This window comes from Neopelma chrysocephalum, unplaced genomic scaffold (genome assembly GCF_003984885.1).
Source record: "Neopelma chrysocephalum unplaced genomic scaffold, ASM398488v2 Primary Assembly neopelma1_180, whole genome shotgun sequence".
NCBI classification, from domain to species: domain Eukaryota; kingdom Metazoa; phylum Chordata; class Aves; order Passeriformes; family Pipridae; genus Neopelma; species Neopelma chrysocephalum.
The window spans coordinates 1,156,848-1,178,867 of NW_020897842.1; the positions used below are offsets into that span (position 1 = coordinate 1,156,848).

Here is a 22,020-nt window from a genome sequence, read left to right on the forward strand (position 1 = left end):
CAGGAGTCCGAGGTGAGTATCTGTCTCCTTGCTTTCTCTTTTTGGGGGATGTGTTGAAGTGTGCTTTGAGAGGAGCCCAGCAGTGGCTCTTGGCCTTAAGGAATAAGCCCAGGTGTGTGTGGTAGGAGTGGAAGGAGCAGGAATTGCTGATAAAAGCTGCTAAAACCTGACTGTTCATATTCTGTGTTTTCCTTTGACGTGTCTTAAAGCTTTAACAGCGTGGTCAGGCTTTGAGGTTCATCGAGGAGAAAGGGGCTCGAACAACTCTTCCTGTGCAGGAAGTCAATGCTGACCCTGAAGAAACCAAGCCTGAATCAGAGAGTGTTGTTTGACCCATGGCAGATAATGGGGATGGTTAAAAACAACCAAGCACAAAACATTTTTTTTTCTGGAACTTTGTGAAGGCAAAGTCAGGTTAGAAATTCTTTCCTGTCTGCTGAGAATTGGTTTTACTTTTGGTGGTCAAATAAGAGAGAAGTCAAGAAGACAGTTCTGACATTTCCTTCTGAAAACTCCAGGAGCACCCAGCAAATTCACCACTGGTTTTGTGTTTGCTGGTTTGTGGCTGGTTAGACTGTGTCATAATGATCAGTAAAGAGAGGAACTGCGCAAGTACAAATTTTTTTCCTGACCTTTTTTTCTCTTTGGTAAGTTCTTTAGTAGCTGGTTAATGTTTCATTAACATTGGATATTTTCCAACATTTCCAACTGTAGAAACTGGTAATTGTTAACTCCTTCTTGTCTCTCTGCAACACCCCTGCATGAAGGGTCCACTGTAAATAAAAAGAGCTTTTTGAGCAAACTTTCGAGATAAAACCACATCCCCAGGTGGAGAAAGTTCAGAGAACAATGACAGGGCACCTTCAGCCATCTCTGTGCTAAAACCAACCTTCTGCTAAGTTGTGTTTTAGGTTTTTTTTTATTGTCTAATGACTTATCTTGTTGCTGAAGGCCCTCTTTGTCATCCTGCTGCTGCACCTGCACCTCTGTGACCTGTGGCTTTTACAGGCTCTGTCATTTTTGAATTGTTCTGTTGGAACCCTCTGGATCCTGAGGTGTTTGATGTTACTGTTTTACTGAGGTGAATCAGCTGATAATAAATTTATTAATAAAGTGATAATAAATTTACTGAGGTAAATAAACAGCTGTGAAAACAGGTGAAGATCTTGAGGAGGGAAAGGAGTTCAGTATTACTGTTGTTCAGTAAGTTTGTCATTAGGAGGAGGGATTTATTAGTGTTGAGGCAGCAATTGCTCCAAAGATGTTTTTGCAAAGAAATATCTGTCCTCCAGCCCCATAATTACGTGACTTTCAGTGACTTCACTTGCAGGTAGAAGCTGCTGTAGGTGAGCTGCGAGCTCTGCACAGCCAGCTCAGCACCAACCAGGGCCACCCATCTACCAGCTAGAAATGAAATATTTGGGTGCTGCCATAGCAGGGTGTTTAATGTCTGCACCAAGAGTGTGTTCCACAGAGCCTGAAAAAAACTGCTCCTCTTGGACGCGTCTTTTGGTGCGTTTTGGAAGCCGGGTTTGTCACCAGGTGGCAGCATGGGAGAAGGAAAGGCTTGATGTTCCTCATTCTGGAAACCACCAGGGTCGTCCTTATTTTCCTAAGGACGTAGTAAAGCTTCTCTGATGCTTAATTGCCCACAAGTCTAAAATGCAGCGAAACACCTCTGGGTACAGGATTTCCCACTAGGCTGAAGTGTTTTATGACTGTGGAAAAGTAACGCGGTGGTCAAGAGTAGTTCAGTGCCCTTTCCTGGGCATTTGGAGTCCTGGTTCACCGAGGTTATCAGCGGCTGCTGGGAGGTGGAGCTGTGATGGGGAGGGGAGCGGGAGTGCAGAGGGGCTACAACAGCGGAGGAGGGGGGCTGTGAGGGGAGGCTGGGGCTGTAAAGGGAGGCTGGGGCTGTAAAGGAAGGTTGGGGCTGTAAAGGGAGGTTGGAGTTCTGTGCACTTGGCGCTGACACAAAGTGACAGCTGGGAAGAGCCTTCTGCGGGTGGGAGGTGGGATAAACTCAGATGAAAAAACGAAGAAACTTCCGTGTGCTGTGATGATCAGTTGGAATAAACCCTCCCAGGCACATGTTAATTATCCCTTTACCAGGTGATGTGCCAGAACCCCAGTGGCCTGTGTCCAGAGCCAAATGATTCTGCAGAGTCAGGACACTGGCCCTGTGACCTCCTGCCCCCGAGCCCCCAGGGCTCTGAGCCCCTTCCTGTGCCTGGCACACACACACTGCTGTCCCTCACCCCAGTTCCCTCGGGAGGGCAGTGACCCCTTCCCAGTCTGGGGTTGGGCAGTTTCTCAGTCCCTCTGCTGAGACTTGAGTGACCAAATGTGAAGAAGGCAATTCCCAAGGCCAAACCTGGCCCATGAACACGGTGACAAAGCACAACAACTTGGACTTTTGGGGGGGGGATTCTGTGCCAACCTGACTTTACAGGATCAAACCTTTTGCCAGTGGGGTGCTGAGATCTGGGAAGCAAAGGAATAGTGTGATTTAGCACTTTGTAAGCATTGGAAACATGGAATATCCTGAGCTGGAAGGGACCCAAAGGATCACCATGTCCAACCCGTGGCCCTGCACAGGACACCCCAGGAATCCCACCATGACTTCACACAAGCAGTTACTGTCTTGCTTTCCAGGGATTTCTGTGCTAGAAAGAAAAGCATTTGCTGAAAGATTATTTAAAATTCACTATGAAGAGCTGAAAGTTTAAAATATTCTCATTATGGTAGGATGTTTACCAAGGAAAGCCATCCAACCCTCTCCATAGGGAAATCCTTGCTGAATTGGCCACTGTGATTTTTTTTCTTTTAAATTTTATTAAAAATTAATGCATGTTACATTTTCAAGTGTAAATACTGAAAAATAGCCTATGGCAAAACGAAAAGGCACAGGATTAAAACCAGCTTAATTGTTTCCATGGATACATGTTTTGCTATTTGGCAAAAAGTATTTTATACACTTTCTACAAGAATAAGCATCATTTTAAATATATCTCTGAAGGGTGGGACCCTGTAATTTAACCATGAAGACAGAATTTGTACTTCTAAAATGTGATAATTCTAGTGATATGTCACTTGAAGGTTGTTCTTTGGAGCAGAGGAACTCAAGTGCAGGAGGAGAGTGCAGCAGGCATCTCGACACGGGGCTCACTGCGTGACATGTCACGACAAATAGCGATCTCTGACAGCAAAGCAAAGTGCAGGGGGACACACAGCAGAGTTTACAGCAGCTCTAACCTGATTTGGGGAAGAATGCACCAGAAAGTGGATCAGAACACTGGGAACGGATCAGTGAAACACCTCAGACAGGTTTGCTGAGCCTCAGAAGGTGGAGCTGGCGTATTAAAATTATTGTTCCTTTCTGAAAAATAGACTCGTGGCTGTTTGTTGGTTTTGTTTCGCTTAAGAATTAGTCCTTGTAACCCTGATGTCTTGATAACAGTCGGGATGTCGTTGGAAACAGTCGCTCTGGCCGGGAACACCCCGTGGGCTCTGGCCCAGCCCCGGCTCCCTGCGATCCCCGTGTGCTGCCCGGGGGCACTGGGACAGCTCAGTGCCTTGGGGCTGTGATTCCCACTCCAGCAGCTGCCCCCTCAGCCCTGGCTGGGGCTGAGCAGGAGAACACCAGGCACGTCCCTGCCAGGAGCCGTGTGTGGTGGCACCGGAGCGGGTCACCCCCCGTGTCCCTGGGTTACCACACCCGGCATTTCCCCGCGGGGTGCATGGCTGTGCCCTTCTTACAGTGGAACACCTCGGAGAAGGCTTCAAAGTTCTGCAAGGATCCCATCACCCTAAACAAAGGGAAGACACTTATTAACATGAAGGCCCAGTGCATGTGCTCTCCAGCCATGGCAGAAATCCTGAAAGCTAGTCTGGATTTATCTGCTGTGTTATAAAACTCTCCTTCTGGGTTGTCTTGGTGCAAGGGGGTGAATGAAGCGAGTTCTGGGTCAGTAAGTACCCACCTGTACTTCAGAGGGCTGTGCACGTCTGTCTTTATGGACTGGCTGGCATATTCTGGTCTGTAGGAGCCACACCAAACCTGGACAGGGAGCATTAATAATCAGTGGGTCAGGGTTTCAGGGAGTTCATTTTGGGAACATTCTCACTGGTTTTCAAAGTTTTCCCAAGAGCCATCCCAGTTTGTTATGATATCACTGGAGTATGTTTTATAGAGAGGTAGAATAGATATAAGTATTTACTAATTAATTTTTGTTTTACAAGGTCTTGGATCAAGATCTGATGCTTTGGGATCAATCTATCAGCAGGTGGTTTCACCGGGTGTTTCCTTCCTCACATGAACTGAAGTCTGAGAGCCTGGGGCACCACCCTGACTGTTCTTACCTGGGCAAAATTGAGGAAGAAAAGCTGTTTGTGGGACAGGTTCAGTCCAGGAAGCTTTGGTTCCTTCCCTTCCCGTTCCAGCCACTTCAAATAGGCCTGGAAATGATCATAAATCCAACTGAGAGGAGCAGCAGGAGGGGGATATTGAATGTTTTATTGGGGTGGGAGGCTTTAGCCACAATATGAGTGAACCCAACATGTTTCCCTTCCGTACTTCTGTGGGTTTTCTCTCTCTGATACAAATAGTACAGAGAATTTTATGACAAAGCTGTCAGCATAAGCTCCGTTGACTTCACTGATTCTTTCCACAGGAATTTGTATCTGGAAATAAAGTGTTAAGTCTCCTCCACGGCTCTAGTGATGATTTTTCTCTCTTCAGGTAACTGCTCATAAAACCTTGCTCAATGTTAAATCCATTACCTCTTATTGTTACACATTAATTGGCCAATTTGCTTTTTTTAGCTGTATTGACATGATGGAGACAAGTTAATGTGTCCTCACGCTGGTTAATTCCCAGTGTTCTGTTTCTGCAGCCTGAGATAGTCCCAAAGCACATGAAACAAAAGGGAGAGCTGAGGGTAAAAATAGATCCAGCACCACAGAACATCCCAGGATTCTGTAAGCAGGCAGTTTGTGTCATCCCACTCTGCTCCTGCACACCTGTAATGGCTTTTGAAACAGTTCTAACAAAGTCATTAATTGGAATGTTGTCCCTCAGGGTCAGAAATGTCAGTTAAGATTCCTGAAAATCCAGGATGGGCTATGAACACCCTTAACTGGTGCCATACTCAAAACACCAGAGATAAAAAAGTAAGGGTTATTTGTAGGGGAGAACATCCCCTGCTCACCCTGGAGCTCCACCTTTGGGCTGCTCCTGGGTCCAGGTATGGCAGATCCTACTCTGATTGGATCCACGGGGACAGAAGCTTATAATTGAGGCTTTAGCTTTTTGCATGTGGTAATAACCTAAGTGTCATTTTTTTTTCAGGACAGATTGGGTAACCCCACTGCTGGGTCCCAGTAAGGTTAACTCACAGTGTGTTTGAGTTACCTTGTAGGCCTGTCGGACTCCTCCGTTATCTGCAATGTTTTCTCCCAACGTGCTGATGCCACTGACCTGTGAAAAACAATCATTTATTTACTCCATAGCCAGTAAAATCAGCAACTCTAAGAACCACAGGCTGAAGCACAGTCGTACAACACGGATAAGCAATGGCTTTGTGCTGGGGCAAGAAAGGAGAGAATAAAAAATTTAAAAATCACAGGGAAAAAGCTGTAGATTAGAGACCATCTGTATGAATGTACCATGAACAGGAGCTGGGCTGGTGCTGGGCAGAACCTCCCTGCACACAGAGCCTGGGCTTGCTGGGCTGCTGTTGTGCCTTGTTCCCAGAACAGCCAGCTGTAGTTTTTTGGGGGTGTGCTCTGCAGGGATTCCCTGTTCCCAGCCCTGTGGAGGGGGGGTGGGTGTTACTCACGTTCTGCCCCCCCGCCAGCTCCCAGGTGTAGTTCCCGTACTGGTGCACCATGCACAGGGACTGCTCCTTGAAGTGCAGTGCTGAGAAGTTGCTCCACCAGTCCAGCATGTTCCCATCTTTATCAAAATTCCTTCCTGCAGGGAAATCCAAGTTAAAAAGCAAATTTTTCGGTGAGAGTGTGTTGAAGCCGCTGTTCCTCCAGGGCAGCACCTGGGATGTCAGAGCTGTGCCCTCCCTCCTTCCTCCTTTGGTTTGGATGCTCAGGAATGTTTGTGGCACAGCTGATCCCCTTTGTCACGAGGGAATGGACAAGATCAGCCGTGATCTCTGTTATTCCATGATTTCCTGCTCAATCAGCAGCCCTGACTTCAGCCATACCACGAAGGCCTGGTTTTATTTCCAGCTGGATTATTCATCATGGAACAAAACTCCCCCCACCTTTGGGGTAACTGAGGTGCTCGTTCTGTGTGTCCACGTGACATAACTGAGGTTCATGGAGAACTAAAAGCTGGAATTGCAGTTCTGTGGTTTGTGTTCTCAACACTCTGTCTAGAGCAAGGGTTTTCTCTGCTCTAGAACTCGAATTCTGAGGCTGTGTTGTGTGTTTATGTGTCATCTGCACAAGATTAACTACCACAAAAAACCAACTTCAAGAAAACCCATGTGTAAAAAAACCACTGACTTATGGAGTCAGAAGTGAGTTTCTGCCCAAACATTTTTATGTGGCACTCAAGAAAGATAATAAAGTCAATTTATTTCAAGCATTCGTGTTGAAAAACAAAATCTCCCGGGATTTCAAGACACTACTGAAAACTCCTCTGTCCCAAGAACGTCATTCCCTGATTTCACTGTACTCTGGGAGCCTGTGTATCTGCTTGCTTTGTGTTTCTGACCTGATGATGCCGTAAAAGTAACAGTTTTTCCTGAGAATTGCCATTGCCTGAATTTATCTTTGACACCTGCTCGTTTCCTGCGTGCCCTGCTTTGCCCATGGAACATTCCCTGCAGAGCCATCCCTGGGGTGTTCCTGAACTGCTCCCAGGCAGGGATGTGACCGTGTGTGCAGGGACCTGCAGTCCCAGCAGCCTGTCGCTGTCATTCCCCACAGGGGAAGGAGTTTTTAGCTGAAATAATCCCATTTCCCAAGGAGTTTCAGCTGCAATAATCCCGTTTCCCAGGTCTCTCCTCACCGTTGTCATCGAAGCCGTGGGTGATCTCGTGTCCAATGACCATCCCGATGCCCCCGAAGTTCAGGGCCTGGGGCTGGTGTTTGCTGAAGAAGGGGGGCTGGAGGATCCCAGCAGGAAAAACTGCACGGAGGGAGAGAGAGGGGGAGATGCCATAAGGTGGCTTTATTTTTGCATCCTTGGCAGGCAGCTTGTTTGCTTGGTGTGAGGGTCAGGAAGGAACACAAAATATAAAACGATTAGAAACAAGCTCATGCCTCCTGTGAAATTGTTTCTCTCTTGATAAATGGGAAATGACAAGTTAATAAAGGTTTAATTTGGCACATCTGCAGCTACAGTATCTCCCTGATGAGGCCCAAGCATCATTTGCATTAAGTTTAGCCTAATTTGGTGCATAATGTTTGCTGCAGTGAGTCAAGAACAGAATGTTTAGGAGCTGCCTTTTGGAGACAGGCACAGTTTGTGTGCAAGAGCCATTTTATAGGGGAACTGATGGATGTGTTATTGCTTTATTCGGGTTAAGGAAACGTTAGAAATCATCTGCTGGTACCAACAACAGCTGGGGTGTAACACATGCCCAGGAGGGATTCCTACAGACACCAAGGGCACTCGATGCCAGTCGTGCCCACAGCTCTGCAAAAACCCACCCAGCTGATGTGCCAGCTGAGGGCTCTGCCCAGCTTTGCCTCTGGATGCAGAGCTGCACTGCTGTGGGCCTAAAAATGCTGAATTAGTTCCATGCAGCAGTTTAAAGCTGTTTAAACCTACCAATCTGGTTCCTGTTGGGGGAATAGAACGCATTGACCACTGCAGCTCCGATTATCCATCTGAAAACAAACGTTGCACACAGTGAGTAGTGATTTTTTAGAATTTTTTTAGTCATTTTTTTACTTTAATTATTGTTAAAAAAGTGCAGGGTGTATAGGAAAGGATGGTAAGGAAATAATCCTTATAAGGATTATATATGTATATATAAAATATATATAATATAAGGAATATATTTATAGATGTATAATCCCTACAAGCATTATATATATATATGGATATATAATCCTTGTAAGGATTATAATATATATATATGGAAATATATTATATGGATATATAATCCTTGTAAGGATTTTATGTATATATATATATATTTATAAAGAGTATACATAAGGATATATAAAGAAATATAATTTGCTCTAAGGAAATTGTATAAGGAAATGATTAATGTAGGGAAGAAGGGTGCATTGAGCACAGCTGGAAAGAAATCCTGATACCAGGAAATACCTGGTGGCCTGTTTAGGGGCACCTCTCATCCAAAATAATTCCCAGGTAAAGGGAGAGATGCTTTTCCCCTCGAATGCTGAGCAGCCACACTGATGTGGAATGTGGTGATTGGTACCCCTCTTCCTGACACTGTCTGGGATGGAGAATTTCCATGACACTGTTTCCCCTCCTTGCTGGGCTGTCAGAAAGGTCTGGCACTGCTCTCGTGTGAAATAGTTTCAATGCCATTTCTGAATGTGAAACCTCTTGAGGAAGGACTGGAGATTCCAAGGGAATGGATGGGTTGCTGCTGCCAGAGTCAGTGAAGTACCTGCTTAATTCCCTGACTGCCTCAGCCCCCAGCACTCTCAGCTGCCCACAGCACGACTTACACACCCTCCCCACTAACCCAGAACTTGGACTGAGGCTGTAAAATGCTGGCTGGGAACTCACATATCTTGGTCAACTCTCTCCCGAAGTTTTTTCAAGCTCTTCTGGGCTCCAGCTCGCAGGTTTTCCAGGATGTTTTCAAAGTAATTCTGCTCACTGAAGTTTAACTAAAGAAAGAGAGCTCCAGGTGTATTAGTAAGCTGTGCAGAAAGAGGGACTCATACCACTGGATGTATCCTCTGTAAGATGTTTTTTGATTACATGGTATCAACCAAAAGTTGGCTCCCTGCATGCATTCATTTATTAACATGTTCTTTTTAATGTCCTTGGAAAGGACAGTTGTACAGGTGTAAGAATTCCAAGTGGCAAGAAAATAAGTGCAGGCTTTTATCTTGAGGTGTGCACAGAATACTTACATTGGCATATTCCTGATCCAATTTGTCATTCTGATCTTCCAAAATGTAATCTGGATAGCCAATTTGTTCTTTGATTGCCATGGCCTAGAAGAAAAGAATTTAGTGTTTCCTCTAAATTGTGGGTTTTGTTGCTGTGTGGTGGGTTTTCTATGAAGTTTCAGTACTTTATTGAATAGAATAGTTTAGTTGTCTTTTTTTTTCCCCTTGCTATTGGAATGGTGCTGACGGTCCTAAGGACAATGAAATGTTTTCCCTGGGGGATTGCATTGTATCCAATTGCCATTCCAGTTGATGTGGGGCTAACAAAGGATTAAAAGGAAAGGACAATGTGACAAGATAATGGAATAATGAACATTGAAGTATTTTCCTCCATTTTGTAGAGGAAATGGAAATAGAGATACTACAAAATTCCAGACATTTCATATTCATAAGGGAATCCTGAAGTTCCCTGTTATCTCTGACCTTCTCCCTGGCTTTCTCCTTGGATGCCTCGTCCATCCACTGTAACTCATCCAAGGTCTCCACAAACACTTCGCGGATCTTCTCTATTAAATCTCGCACCTAAAAGAGAACCAGTGAGACACGAATCACTTACATGATTTACATCTCCCCAGGCAGGGCTAAGGAGGGGTGAAAAGCTTCCTGCTGAAGCCTGGTGTCCCCAGATTCTCTGCTCTAAACCACGGTGCTCAGCATTCCAAAGAGCATCACAACCGAGCTCTCCTTCCTTCCAACTCTTGGTGGAACATTTTGGGCAAAACATTTTGGGGGGCTCAGCCAGGAGGGGATGGGCTCTGTGGGCACGGTGGAGGTACAGTAGTATGAAGGGTAAACTACATACCATCCTCTTGCTCTCACCAGCAAAAGTCTCCCGGACATACATCGCTCCCACCGCGTTCTCCATGTTGTTGTTGACGTAACTCACGCACTCCCTCCACCGCGCCTCCTCCAGCGTCGTCCCGTACAGAGCCTGCAGCACCAAGCACAGCTTTGGCCCTGCCTGGGCACCTCCAGATCCTCCCCTAACCAGCAGCTTAGCCCAAGGCAAAGGTTCCCATTGCCGCCCCGGGGTTTGTTTGGGGATTGCGTGACTTTACCACAGAATCGCGGGATGGTTTGGGTTGGAAGGGACCTCAGAGCTCGTCTAGCTCCACCCCCCTGCCATGGTTGTGTGGACAAGGACTTGCTCTGGAGCTGTTGGGCTCTCCTGCAGCCCAGCTGTCCAGGCAGGGAGGAAATACCTTCCTGTAGCTGGCCCGGGCGTCCTTGAAGCGGCGGCTGAGGCTGCTGACGCGGTCGATCACCAGCCGCCAGATGAGGTAGTTCTGGATGGTGCTGTGTGGGAAAGCAGAGCTGAGCTTAATCCCCTGCAAAAACCAACACCAGTGCAGCCAGCCAGAGAGGGATCTCAGTTTTGGATGGAGATAAGGAAGCAAATGATTGCTGCCAGTCCTGGGTTTCACGGCATCTGCAGGGGACTGTCCTCATTTCACTGGGGTTGTCCAGCCCCAGGACTGGACTGTCCTGTGTGCTCAGGGATTCACTTCCTATTGGTTTTCCTTCTAGAATGTAACAAGACCTAAGCCTGTGATGTACTTTTTGCTTCCCATTTAACCTTTTCTAAGCAAGCAGCAGGTGAGACACTTGCTGCTGAAGTGCTCTGAGGCTCCAAGTCCTTCAAAGACATTTCCCATATTTTACAGGGCTGTCATTTTCCTCGGAGGAGCTCTGGCAGAACTAGAAAGGGGGTCCAATGATTGACATTTCCACAATATTTCTGTGAGTTTTGATGGCACATTCCCCAGTTTTTTACCTTGCTGAGTACTTGGAGATGATTGCCTTGAGCTCTTGCAGGTAGGGCATGCCATAGACAACCACCTCCTCCTCTGGGTCAACCTGGACACTTACTGAAGACATGACACCTTGGATGAAGAAGGTCCAGTTAAATTCCTAGGCAGACAGAGAGACATGCCAATGGTGGGTGTTTAAGTGCCTTAGTAACTGGACTTTCTACAGTTTTATGGCCTTGAATGTAGCCGTAGTGTTGTTCAGCAGAAAGAAACTTTTTAAGAGACTCTGAAGACAAGATTAAGAATGGGGTTGATTTTATACCTCTTTGTTGAGTCATTGACAAATTCACAAAGCCACTTCCATTGGAATTAAGAGACTGAAAGTATCAAACTGCTCATTAAGCACTTACATTCAATGCAAACTTTTCCTGTAGCTCCGTTAAGGTCATTTTGTTGTACAACAAGGTCACATCGTGCCTCTCCTCTGCTGGGGTCGTTGCCTGAAGACATTCACAAGGTTATTACTGGAATCAACTGGCAGAAATATCAGTGGCTGAAATCACATTCACGTGCACAAATACACACTCCAATAACATGCAAATAAACCATTTTTCTGGGGAGAAAAGAAGCTCATTTGTTGGTGTCCAGTGCTGCTTCCTAAATTTCAGTGCAGGAACTCTGGTCCCTGCTATTCAATAATATTTTAGTGACATGCTGAGCCAAGTAGTTCCCTCTGTCCTCCAGAATGGCAGAGCAAGCTCTGGGAGATTTTTAGGGGGCTGTAGATCTCTAAGGATGGAAGGGAGCGAGCCCTGGTGTTCTCACAGTGTGTGTTTAGCAGAAGATGGGTTATGCTGCTTTAGAAGAGTTCCAAATATAAACACAGCTAGGACTGGAGCAGCACAGCAGTGTACTCAGCAGACAGTTATAGACACAGAGACACTGATTTCTGGGCTGTTCATGGCACAAAAATATCTTCTTCCCCCTGTTTTCTGGGCCGTGGGTTTCGTGCTGTGTTGAAAACTGCTGCACAAACAGCAAGAGACCCTCCTCCCTCACCCCCCAGCATTCTGAGCTCTGGATCTCATCTCTGTACTCACATTTGCAATCTCTGTTTCCAGCTCCATCACCTTTGTCATCTCCTCTTGGACAAAGGAGTCGTCTCTGGACACGTTCTGGTCCTCCCGGATCATTTTGGCCACGGTGATCATGAACTGCAGGTAAGCCTCTCTCACCTGCACACAGGGAACAGGGGGTGTGGACACTATTGAGGGGTTTTTTTCTCCTATAGTAGATACCACTGCCACACCTTGGAGCTCAGTTCAGCCTGGAATACCCTGCAGGGCAGTTACCAGCCTCAAAACACATTTCCTGCTTCCCTGTGCAATGCAGCTCTGGCTCTCTGAGTTAGAATTGCTAAGAATGCTCCATGATTTGAGTTACTCTATGGGAACAGTGATCCCCACCAGCCAAAATCCCAGAGTAAATGTGGAAGGTTTGAGTCCTCTGAAAGCAATACCATAAATCTTCTCAACTCTGGTTTCACTGTCTGAGACAAAAGCTCTGTTCCAGTGATACCTTTGCTTTATTTTTGGTGGGAGGTTCTGGCTGATTCATGCCCCAGAAAGGGCTTTGAAAAGATATTTGGCTGCTGAAGGAGTACTGATCCCTGATGCAGGAAAACTTAAAGTTACCTGTTCTTCTTGCACACTTTTATTCCTCCACAGACCTTGGAAACCAGATAAACACAGTAACTGTTGTGAAGTTGTGTCTGGGCACTTACAGGACGATGATTTGTGGTTTTAGGCTGAGCCCTTAATCAGGCCAGACTCCCCCAGGCCTCAGGAGGAGCTTTGCCAAAGGATGCTGGACTAAGCACAGGGGGAGTTTGGGTCATCAGAGTTGGGTCATTGTCTGGGGGCAGCGAGCTGGTAAATAGCAAATAAAAAGGGGTTGTGTCTCCTCCTTAGTCATTAGGATTAAAGACACAGCCTTGCCCACGCTGGTTTATGGCTTCAAATTAAAGCTGTATCGAGCAGAGATGGTTTTCTTTTGCTAATTTGGGATGGTCTCTGCACTGTACCTGATTTTCTATCTCCTACAAGTCAATCTATGTCTGACCTTCCTGCACCAGAGCATCAATATCCCTCTTTCCTGCTGTGACTGCTCTGTCCAGGTGACACTTGCAGCACAGACTCCTGGTTCAGCCCAGCACAGCTGCCAGGAGGTTGTTCTGGATCAGGAGTTGGCAGCTTGTAAAGGTGCCCAGAAGGTGCAGAAACAATCTTGTACAAACCTCATAGGGCTGTATTTAAGCTATATTATGTATGAGAATATAGTTAAATACACCGAAGTAAGAAGCAAACTCTTCCCACTGATGTTTTCATCTGCCCTTACAACCACGAGACAAAAGAGTCTCAAATGCTGATTGTTGTCCCTCTGTTTTCCCTTCCATTCTTGTTAGGAAAATTGGTTTGATGTTGGGCTGCAAATACTCTTTGTTAGCATGACATAATTGAGGGAAATACAATGTACTAAAGCAGAATTTTCATCTTGGAAACAGATAAATTATCTGGCTCTGTTTGCAACAGCTTTCTGTGTATTTACAGAAACAGTGTTTTTGCCCAATCAGTGCTTTTGCCCCGAGCATTGGCAGAGAAAAACAGCTAGAAAATCATCTCTCACAATTTTCCTGTAATTCTGGGGAAAGGGGAGAGTAGGTGGCAGCAGATTCTTACCAGCTGAGTATCAGTGGATTTAGAGGAAGACAGAAGGGAATCCAAGACAACCTGCACTGAAAATGTGAACCTGTCCTTCAGAATTAGAGACTGTTTAATGATTTTATTTTTCCATGACATTCTTTATGGTTGGCCAATTCTGGGGAGGCTTGATATTTATACAGTTGTTCAGTCCTTTTGTAAATGTTACGAAATTTTGGCATAATTAGGAAAAAATGTAGCAATGAATGTCACAGTCTAACTCTGACTGTTACATGCCCTGAAGATTCATATATTTGAGTTTTCCAAAGCACAAGGATAAGTAATAAAGTTGTTTTAGTGGCACATGGTAAATAAATTACAAGGAACACTCACCCTTTGATAGTTGCCCCCATTGAAGTAGTAATCCCTGGATGGCATTCCCAAGCTTGGCTGGTCAATCTGGAGGAAAACACATTTCTCTGGTTAGTGATGAACAGGAACTGGGGTTGTCCAAAGGAATCCTTGAGCGGCAACATGAAAATGCTGTTCCATCCTTCCAGTGCTGGAATGACACTGCAGCCAAACAGCCAGAGAACTTCAGCTCTCCAAGGACTGGGGGGAGATGGAAGGCACAACTTTGGTCTCTGGATTTTTGGGTAAGGACAGAATGGATCTTAGTGTGAGTTACTGAGCAAAATCTTTCAGTCACCATTGAGATCCAAGAATAGATTTGGGCAACTTTTCTGAGTTACTTGACTTGAGGGCTGGACTTGCTGCATGAGCAAACTCTGAAACATTATTTACATATTTTAGACCCATGGTTTCCTGCTGTATGTTAAACCTCACTATCATTTTGTAAGTCACAAGGATTTACAGCCCTTAAACGCTGTAAATCAGCGAAGTTCCATTGATTTTTATTTCTTTTACTAAAAAAAAAAAAAAAAAAGCTGCCATAAACCCTTTCCCAATATGTCTTTGAGACAGGTCTGTCACTGCAGTGTGAACAACTCTCCAGTGTGATTCTGGGATATAAATAATGCCCTGTAATTGTTGGCTCACGTAGATGATGTGCCTGCTGGAGTCCCGGTCGTCGTTCCACACGAACATGTCGATGAGGACACGTTTGTTAAACCTGGAGTTCATTATGGACAGTTTTTCTTCCATGCTCCAGCTTGGCTCTGGGGGATAAAAGGGAGAACAAACACCGTTTATCCACCTGTGTCAGGGCTGATTGAAGTTGTAGAGTTTGCTGTGCTAAAATTGTTTAGATCTAATTTTATATATATATATATGTGTGTTAAATATGTGTGACCCCCTGAGTCTTGCTGATGAAGAAAAAGTGAAAATGGGGGATTTAATTCAGTGACAGTGGCCTCCCTAGTGCAGGAAATGATTCTGACTGCACATCTTTGAACCCTTTCAGGCCCAGCATTACCTTTGGTCTTATTCCAGTCTGCAGAGGCCACTGGCCAGTCTCCAACCATCCTTAAGGCCTCCAGCAGAGGCAAAGAATCTCGTTGCTCTATAAGGCCTGAGAGAGGAAAGACAAATGCTGTGTTGTTTTCACAGAAAAACAGGTAATGGGCCTGACAGTTTAAATCTGAAACTGAATTTGTCACAGTCCAAAATAAGAGACACCGTGAAACCACCTGTCCCCTGCACCAGCCTTCAGAAAAGCAATGAAAACACTCCTGAGGCTCCAGTGCTGCCTTTTACTGGGCTGGTTTGGGAAGGATGAACTGGGACAGGTTTGTGCACTCTGAGGGGAAGGTTTTGCTCCCACCCCAGGGGCAGGTACCCAACCTCCATCCTTTCCCCGTCCCAAATGTGCACATCAGGCCTTAGTGATGCACCCAGGCATCTTCACCCATCTGGAGATGAGCTCTCCAGGCAGGTCCACCCTGATTAGACAGGTATTGGCTGGACTGAACAGAACACTGGTGCTTCTGAACACTTAATATTGAACACAGGAACCAATGGAACAAGAAGAGACTCACTCTCATTCATGCACGACCTGTAAAGGATTTTAGCTTTCTGAAATGCCTCTCTGTCCCCTGGATCTGAAGTCTCCAGCACACCTGGGGAAGGAACCATTGCCATGAGATTTGTGCCCTGGAGAGCTTTGATCATTTCACAGACATCCCTGAGAATTCAGGGCTATGATAAGCACTTGTTTCTGTAGCCTGCAATTACTGTGAGACTGGAGAGCCCTTTAGAGTAGCTATTAATGGCAAAAGTGTCAGGAGGAGGGATGTGCAGGCTCGTCCTGCTCCTTTTGAGGTTAGTACCAAATCACCTACGGCTGATTTTTAGTGGGAACAGGATGTTCCTACAAAATGGGGGTAGCAAGGCATGTAGAAATTAAAGGACCAGAGAGAAAAAAATCACAATCCACACTTCTCTCTGCAGGGTTATTTCTCTGAGTGACGTGTAGCCAATAACACCAGACAAGAGTGTGTGAGGATGGAGTAGCCTCGTTCCCACCTTTCAGGATGATCTCCAGCTCGTCCCTCAGGATGTCGAAGATGCTGTACCTGGAGCTGGTCTCTGGGATGACATGTCTGCTCAGCCAGCCCCCACAGGCGTACTGGTAGAAATCCTGGCACGGGTCAGCTGCAGGGTCCATGTTCTGGATTATTCTGGCAGCTGGGTACCAAAGGTGGAGAGCTGAATCCCACAGGCTGCCCAGAGATCTCTGGCACCACCAAAGCCTGTCAAGGAGCTGCTTGGCAAGACTCATTCCCATGTGTTGGGACTTGAAGGATCCTATTTTCTGCTTAAAAATGCCTGGGAGCCCCTGAGTGGCAGAACAGCTCTCCCAGAGCACAGTGCCCTGCAGGCATGGGGGTGCTGCCCAGGGCTCCCCTGTGCTCCAGCTCAGGTACCTGCCTAAGAAACCAGTGCTCCAGGGGGGAATTGGGAACATCCCTGCTGGAGTGTCACCTCTCCTGAGGTGTAGATGCCAAAAACAAGAAGGTGAACACCCCATGCATAGAATGCACTCACAGAGAAAATTCATTCCAAAGGGATTCTTACCATCCCAAGGCACAGACTGTTGGCCAGTCCATGTCCCTGTGGCTCAGGCCAGAGGCCTCTTGGCCACACTGGCAATATTCCTGTTCTGCTTCCTTATGGATGATACCCCTTGGCCAAGGGGAAATCTCGTTCCTTTTCAACTTCTTCAGCCTTAAAGCCTGAATTACCTTTTATTCAGGTTCAGCACCAGCACATAAATGTGCAATAATCCCTCCCAGGGCCCCCCTTACCTGCCGTGACACAGCCGGGGGTGGTGCAGATGTTGCCTGAGTTGGTGCCATAGCGAGTTCCTGCAGGGAGAGGAGTGAGAAAGGACATGGAATTAGTTGTTTAGGAAGGGAATTGTCACCAAGGTCACTCTGCCAGAGCCCAGCCTGTGACAGCTCTGTTGGTTTGGAGTCAGTGAACATCAGTGCCAAGGACATTGAATGACAACTGCAAAGAAATCTTTTATCTGGAGATTTATGAGGAAAATTTATTGGCAGCAGCATTACAACAGCATTGACAGTGAGTTTTAACTCTCCTGGACGGAGAATGAGACCATTTTTTCCTACCTGCTGCCTCCACAGACTTTCTGATGCAAACTCAAACTACGAGATCCCTTTCCAGGCAATCTGTTGAGATGCTCTGAGCATCTGAGCTGCCTCATGATCTTCAAAGTCACTGTGACCAAGAGATTTAAACAGGGGGTGAAAAGCCCAGAGCTGCATTCCTGCTTTCCCACTGCTCTAAGCCACCAAGATCAAATTAGGAAAAAGAAATGATTTTTATTCCTTGAAGTGTGTATGTGCTGGGGAGTGCAGGAGTGACAGACTTGTGTCTGGGGTATCTGAGCCCCCCAGACTGAGGAGTGGCCTTGGCCCTGGGAGAAGGAAATGAATTCTAATGGCTTCATTTCCAATTTGTGAAACTGGACCAGCTCGGTATCCACTTGTGTTAAACAGACAATTACTTGGTTCCACACTGGAAAACAAAAGTTGGTATTTTCCAACAGGATTAGACACTTTTTAAACTCCTTTTTTGATCCTTGCACTGGGATGTTTGCACTAAAGAGTTACTAGAAAATTCCTGTCAATGAAAGCAAGTGCTTTACATGAGAGCAAACAAGATTACAGTAATTCAGAGAGAAATGAAACAGTGGGGGAGAAAAGAGGGCTTTGAAGTTCATCAGTGGGAGCCACACAAAAAGCCCCCACTGCGCTGGGGGCCCAGCTGAGCACATCTGCATGAGAATAACTCTGTGTCTGGTGGTTGGGGTCTGGCAACCTCAACATGGGATGAGCAAAATACGGGTAAAAATGTGAAGCTTCACAGAGATGGTTTATCTTTTTTTTTTTGGGTGTTTCTGTCAGGGGTTTGAGGTTTGTTTTGTGCTGGATGAAGCTAAGAACAATTTTTTGAGTTTCCTAAATTCTCTATTAATTAAACAATTAGCAAAATCTAACCTAAAAGCCCAGGGTATTTTCAAGGGAAAAAAAATACAAGAGTTTTGAGAGAAATGAGCATTTCAAAGGCAGAGGGAAATTCTCTGTAAAGGAGCAATAGCAGAGGTGAGACAGAAATACCTGTTCTACAAGAATGCTGTGCTTCTCATTGTTTCTCAGGGACCAGGCAGGACTCAAGTGAAGCCTTTTTTCTTTTATATTTTTTTTTTTTTTTAGTCAAAGCTCCTCTCTTTGGTATAACCTGACAACATCTAACTCCAGTTTCTGGAACCCAACTGCTTTGAACAAGGCTCAGGTTCCCCCCTTCCCAAAGCCCTGGGGACTGGGAAGCTGTAACTGAGCTGGGTAACCAGGGGAGCCGGGACTGGTTTGGACACTCAGGGCTCTGAAACTCTGCCACGAAACCAGATCAGGAGGAACAGCTGGTGAGGGGCTTGGAAAGTGTCTCCTTTGTCCTTCTCTCAATGATGTCCTTTATTCCTCAGTACCTTTCCTGACACAGACCCCACCTGACCTGTGAGGGGTGACCAGCACTGCCCTGTTTGGCTTTGCAGGGGGTTTGTCAGGTCTTTGCTCACTCCACTGAGCCTCTGCCACCTGCACCTTCAAAAAGCTGCAATCAAACATAAAAGTGCACCTCCTGCAGCCTCAGCCAGGCTGCTCTGCACCTCATTTTGTCAGAGCCCTCTGCTGAAACAAGAGCCCGACTTTTCAGTACAAATACAGGTAATTCTCTGTGTTTTTCTCCCTGGTCAGATGTTGCTGACAGGTTGAGTTACAGTGACACAGAACCTCCTGCTCTGACATCCCTTTCAGTCTGATACAGCATCATCAGAGAATTGATCAGGGAAAATAAGCTTTAATGGAGCCAAACAAAACGACCTTGGCTGTGGGACTGCTGCAAATGGAAGAAAATGAGGGAAATGAAGCAACTCCAGATGCTCCCTTGGAGGTGAACGGCTCACCTGAGAGATGGCAGAGCTGGGACAGGCTTCAGACCCCCCTGGGCTCACTGTGGAGAATTTTATTGTCTTAATTTGCCTTTACAAGAAGCCACCAAGCCCTGTCACATTCCCTGGCCAGCAGCAGGAGGTGAGGATGACTCCTGAGACGTGTGGAGCCCTGCAGGCCCCTTTGGCAGCTCAGCTTTGGAAGGGCAATTTTCTTTTTTTTTTTTTTTTAAGTACAAGTTGCTTTTCACAGCCTGACTGAAGCTCCCTGTCAGACAACAAAGGCAAAGCAAATCGCTGTGTGGGGCTCTGGAGCTCACAGCTTGTGTTTAGTGTTTCCCCACAGCACGTTTGGAGGAGCACAGATGGCTGGGGATGGCACACACGGGAACAATTAGAGCCACAGTTGTCACCATGTGGGAGCTTTACCTCCCAGCACCTTCCCTGTTCCCCAGAACTCCTCTGCAGAAGTGCTCTTGGCACTGCAACCTGCTCTTTTTGCTGTTAAACCAGCGGATTTTTTGCAGCAAACAACACAATTGCCAAGCTCAGGTTTTCTCTGTCGAGGAGGGTGATCTGTACTGGGTGTCAGGGTCTTCAAACGGAGCCCAGAACACAAGTGTTTGGTTTTATTCCACCTTCCTTAGGATTTCTCACCTACAGGCAGGGCTGAGCCAGGATTTGGTGTGAGACTCAAAAAGAGTGTTTGCCCCATTGCAGCCCTGTCACCCCACAGCAGTGCTCCACACCCATGGAGCTCCATCTGACCTTGACTGAGAAGGGTCTTGCCACCCAAATATCACCATGACTTGTGTGTTAGCTGCCACTTCTTTAAATTCCCCATCTGCTCTGAGTAGCTGCTTTTAATTAACGAGCATTCATCCGGGCATCAGTGCAGGAGAGGAGCAGAGCTCAGCCACAGCCCCCTCCCACAGTGCCAGTGGCCAGTTCAGATACTGCTCCTGGTCAGCAGGTTTGTGTAAATCTGTTATTCAAGTGTGCAAAACCCACATTCACAGCATAGAAAATACAGGAGGAAAATGTGGTTTCTTGGAAACCCTGAGGGCGAGGTGTCGCTCAGACCAAGGGTTGGATTCTTCTCTGTTCATAACCTAAGAGGACAGAGCAGAGCGTGACCTTGAGCTTCCCAACAGCCAGTAGGGACAAGCTGAAGGGATGCAGACACACAGAAATAAATATCTGTGAGTCTGGCTTCTGAGGAGGGAACTTGGAAGCCAGAAAGTGAATAAAATGTCAGTGAAACAAGACATTACGGGACCAGCAGTTGGGTGAGGATGGAAGTGGTTGGTAACTAAGTTGCCTGAAGAAGCTGCTGACTGATTTGATGTGGCAGCTACAATAAGTGTTGAAATGTTCTTCAGACTGTAACCTTTCCAACAAGTGCTGAGATCTGGGGTTTGGTAAATATTTGTGGAAGGGAGCTGGGAGGGAGCTGTGGAAAGGCCCAGAGCTGAACGTGTGGGTGTGATGGAAAGACTGAGAGCGTGGAGTGTTCAGGTCCAAACCCAGTGACTTCAGTCCTGTCTGCTTCCCTTGCTGTGATCACCCAAATATTACCCTATTCTTCCTGTATTTTCCTTTAGCTTGTTTAGATGAGTTTTTTTGGGCATGAAAACTTCCCTGGATGTCGAGCATCCCCAGGCTGCCTCCAGGACTGTACAACTGCACTGCTGTGAGAGCTCCAGTGTTTGTGTTGGCTGGGAATAGAGATAAAAATCCCAGTCAGCTTTAACAGAACTACAGGAATTACTGCTGTACCCAGGGGCCTGTTTCATGCACCACAATGCTCCTCTGTGAGCTCTGTGCAAGCAGAACAGAAATAGTCTTCCCGAACCACAAAGCCTATATATGCCTTTCTGTATGAAAAAAAGAGACAATGTAAGGCAGGACAGGTAATCCTTCTATCTTTCTAATTTAATTTTCTCATTTAATTTCTACTTACTAGCTAAACAGAATTCTTTGTGAGAGGCTGGGTAGTGCCAGCATGATCAGGGATGTACAGAGATGAAGTGGCAGATCTGAACCTGCTCTTAGTGAACAATCCAGTGTCCCATTCTCACCTCAAAATCGACATTTGAGTGAAATTAGAAACAGAGCAACCCCAGGATAACACTCTGGGTTCTACCACATGAAAGCTTCTCAGCTACACTGTTTTTTTTCCTGTTGCTGTGTGGGATTCATGTTGCACAGCTTTGAGCCATAAGTGCTTTTCCCCTGGTGAGTCTGAGACTTCAGGCTCTTGGCTGAGCTTTGGGAATGGCCCCGGGGGTGACAGCAAAACAGGGCCAAGGGGAGCACTGGGACAAAACTTTTCCAGACAAAAAGACAAATGTTTCTCCTGCAGGAACAGCCTGAAGAGCTCTTTCTGCCCCTGCTTTGGACCCAAACAGGGCACGCAGACATCCACTAAAAAGGTGAGATTTCTGCTGTTCGATTCCTACCTGGAATTTCCTAAAGCTCGTGGCTGCTCCAGGGTGTGCCCACCCCGGGGTGTCCCCTGGAGCAGGAGATGAGCTGTGTGTGCTCAGGGGGAGCAGAGGCACAAAGGGGCTCTGGATCAAACCCCCTCCGTCCAGCTGGGAGGAACCAGGACAGGCAGCACATCAGCTCTGCAGTGCCTGCACTCCTGCTGCCCAGGAATGTCTGAATCTGGGAAACACCTCCAGGGAGAGTTTAACCGGCGATACAAGAATGCAAAATATTTACATTTTAGGCTTGTTTTCTCCCAGAGAAGCTTTCCAGCAAACAAACATAGTTAGCACTGCCTCCCCCCGTGGGTTTGGGTGAGACCAATGTGTGACCAAATATTAACACCTGAATTATTCAGGCAGCAAAACCCTGCATAACTCAATATTTGATACAGAAACTCCTCCTCTAGTACCTTTCCCTGGGGAGTTTCTTTCCTCCCATCTCCTGAGCCTGTAGAACAAACTTCCTGATGAACTTCACGAATACCAAACACTCAGATTTCACCTGACATTCAACTGCTGGTAGC

The 22,020-nt window shown here is 46.4% G+C and overlaps 2 protein-coding genes across 5 annotated transcripts in view; one reads left to right on the forward strand and one right to left on the reverse strand.

Moving 5' to 3' along the window:
* TNFRSF14 (TNF receptor superfamily member 14) overlaps positions 1-106 on the forward strand; it is a 1,818-nt gene extending 1,712 nt beyond the window's left edge. Inside the window, exon 4 of the mRNA XM_027702109.1 lies at positions 60-106. Within this exon, the coding sequence (XP_027557910.1) occupies positions 60-106 (47 nt within the window). The remainder of the gene's footprint in view (positions 1-59) is intronic.
* Positions 107-2,810: 2,704 nt separating this feature from the next.
* MMEL1 (membrane metalloendopeptidase like 1) overlaps positions 2,811-22,020 on the reverse strand; it is a 29,448-nt gene continuing 10,238 nt past the window's right edge. For all 4 annotated transcript variants that reach the window (XM_027702142.1, XM_027702144.1, XM_027702143.1 and 1 more), the window contains 21 exons: positions 16,840-16,899; positions 16,058-16,219; positions 15,571-15,651; positions 15,009-15,104; positions 14,633-14,751; positions 13,967-14,032; positions 11,975-12,109; positions 11,285-11,374; positions 10,898-11,034; positions 10,326-10,419; positions 9,926-10,054; positions 9,547-9,645; positions 9,085-9,168; positions 8,732-8,835; positions 7,796-7,854; positions 7,031-7,150; positions 5,841-5,974; positions 5,414-5,479; positions 4,363-4,458; positions 3,984-4,060; positions 2,811-3,809 (listed from right to left, as the gene is read on the reverse strand). In XM_027702142.1, coding sequence (XP_027557943.1) covers positions 3,710-3,809; positions 3,984-4,060; positions 4,363-4,458; positions 5,414-5,479; positions 5,841-5,974; positions 7,031-7,150; positions 7,796-7,854; positions 8,732-8,835; positions 9,085-9,168; positions 9,547-9,645; positions 9,926-10,054; positions 10,326-10,419; positions 10,898-11,034; positions 11,285-11,374; positions 11,975-12,109; positions 13,967-14,032; positions 14,633-14,751; positions 15,009-15,104; positions 15,571-15,651; positions 16,058-16,219; positions 16,840-16,899 — 2,108 coding nt within the window. In that variant the 3' untranslated portion in view covers positions 2,811-3,709. The remainder of the gene's footprint in view (positions 3,810-3,983; positions 4,061-4,362; positions 4,459-5,413; positions 5,480-5,840; positions 5,975-7,030; positions 7,151-7,795; positions 7,855-8,731; positions 8,836-9,084; positions 9,169-9,546; positions 9,646-9,925; positions 10,055-10,325; positions 10,420-10,897; positions 11,035-11,284; positions 11,375-11,974; positions 12,110-13,966; positions 14,033-14,632; positions 14,752-15,008; positions 15,105-15,570; positions 15,652-16,057; positions 16,220-16,839; positions 16,900-22,020) is intronic.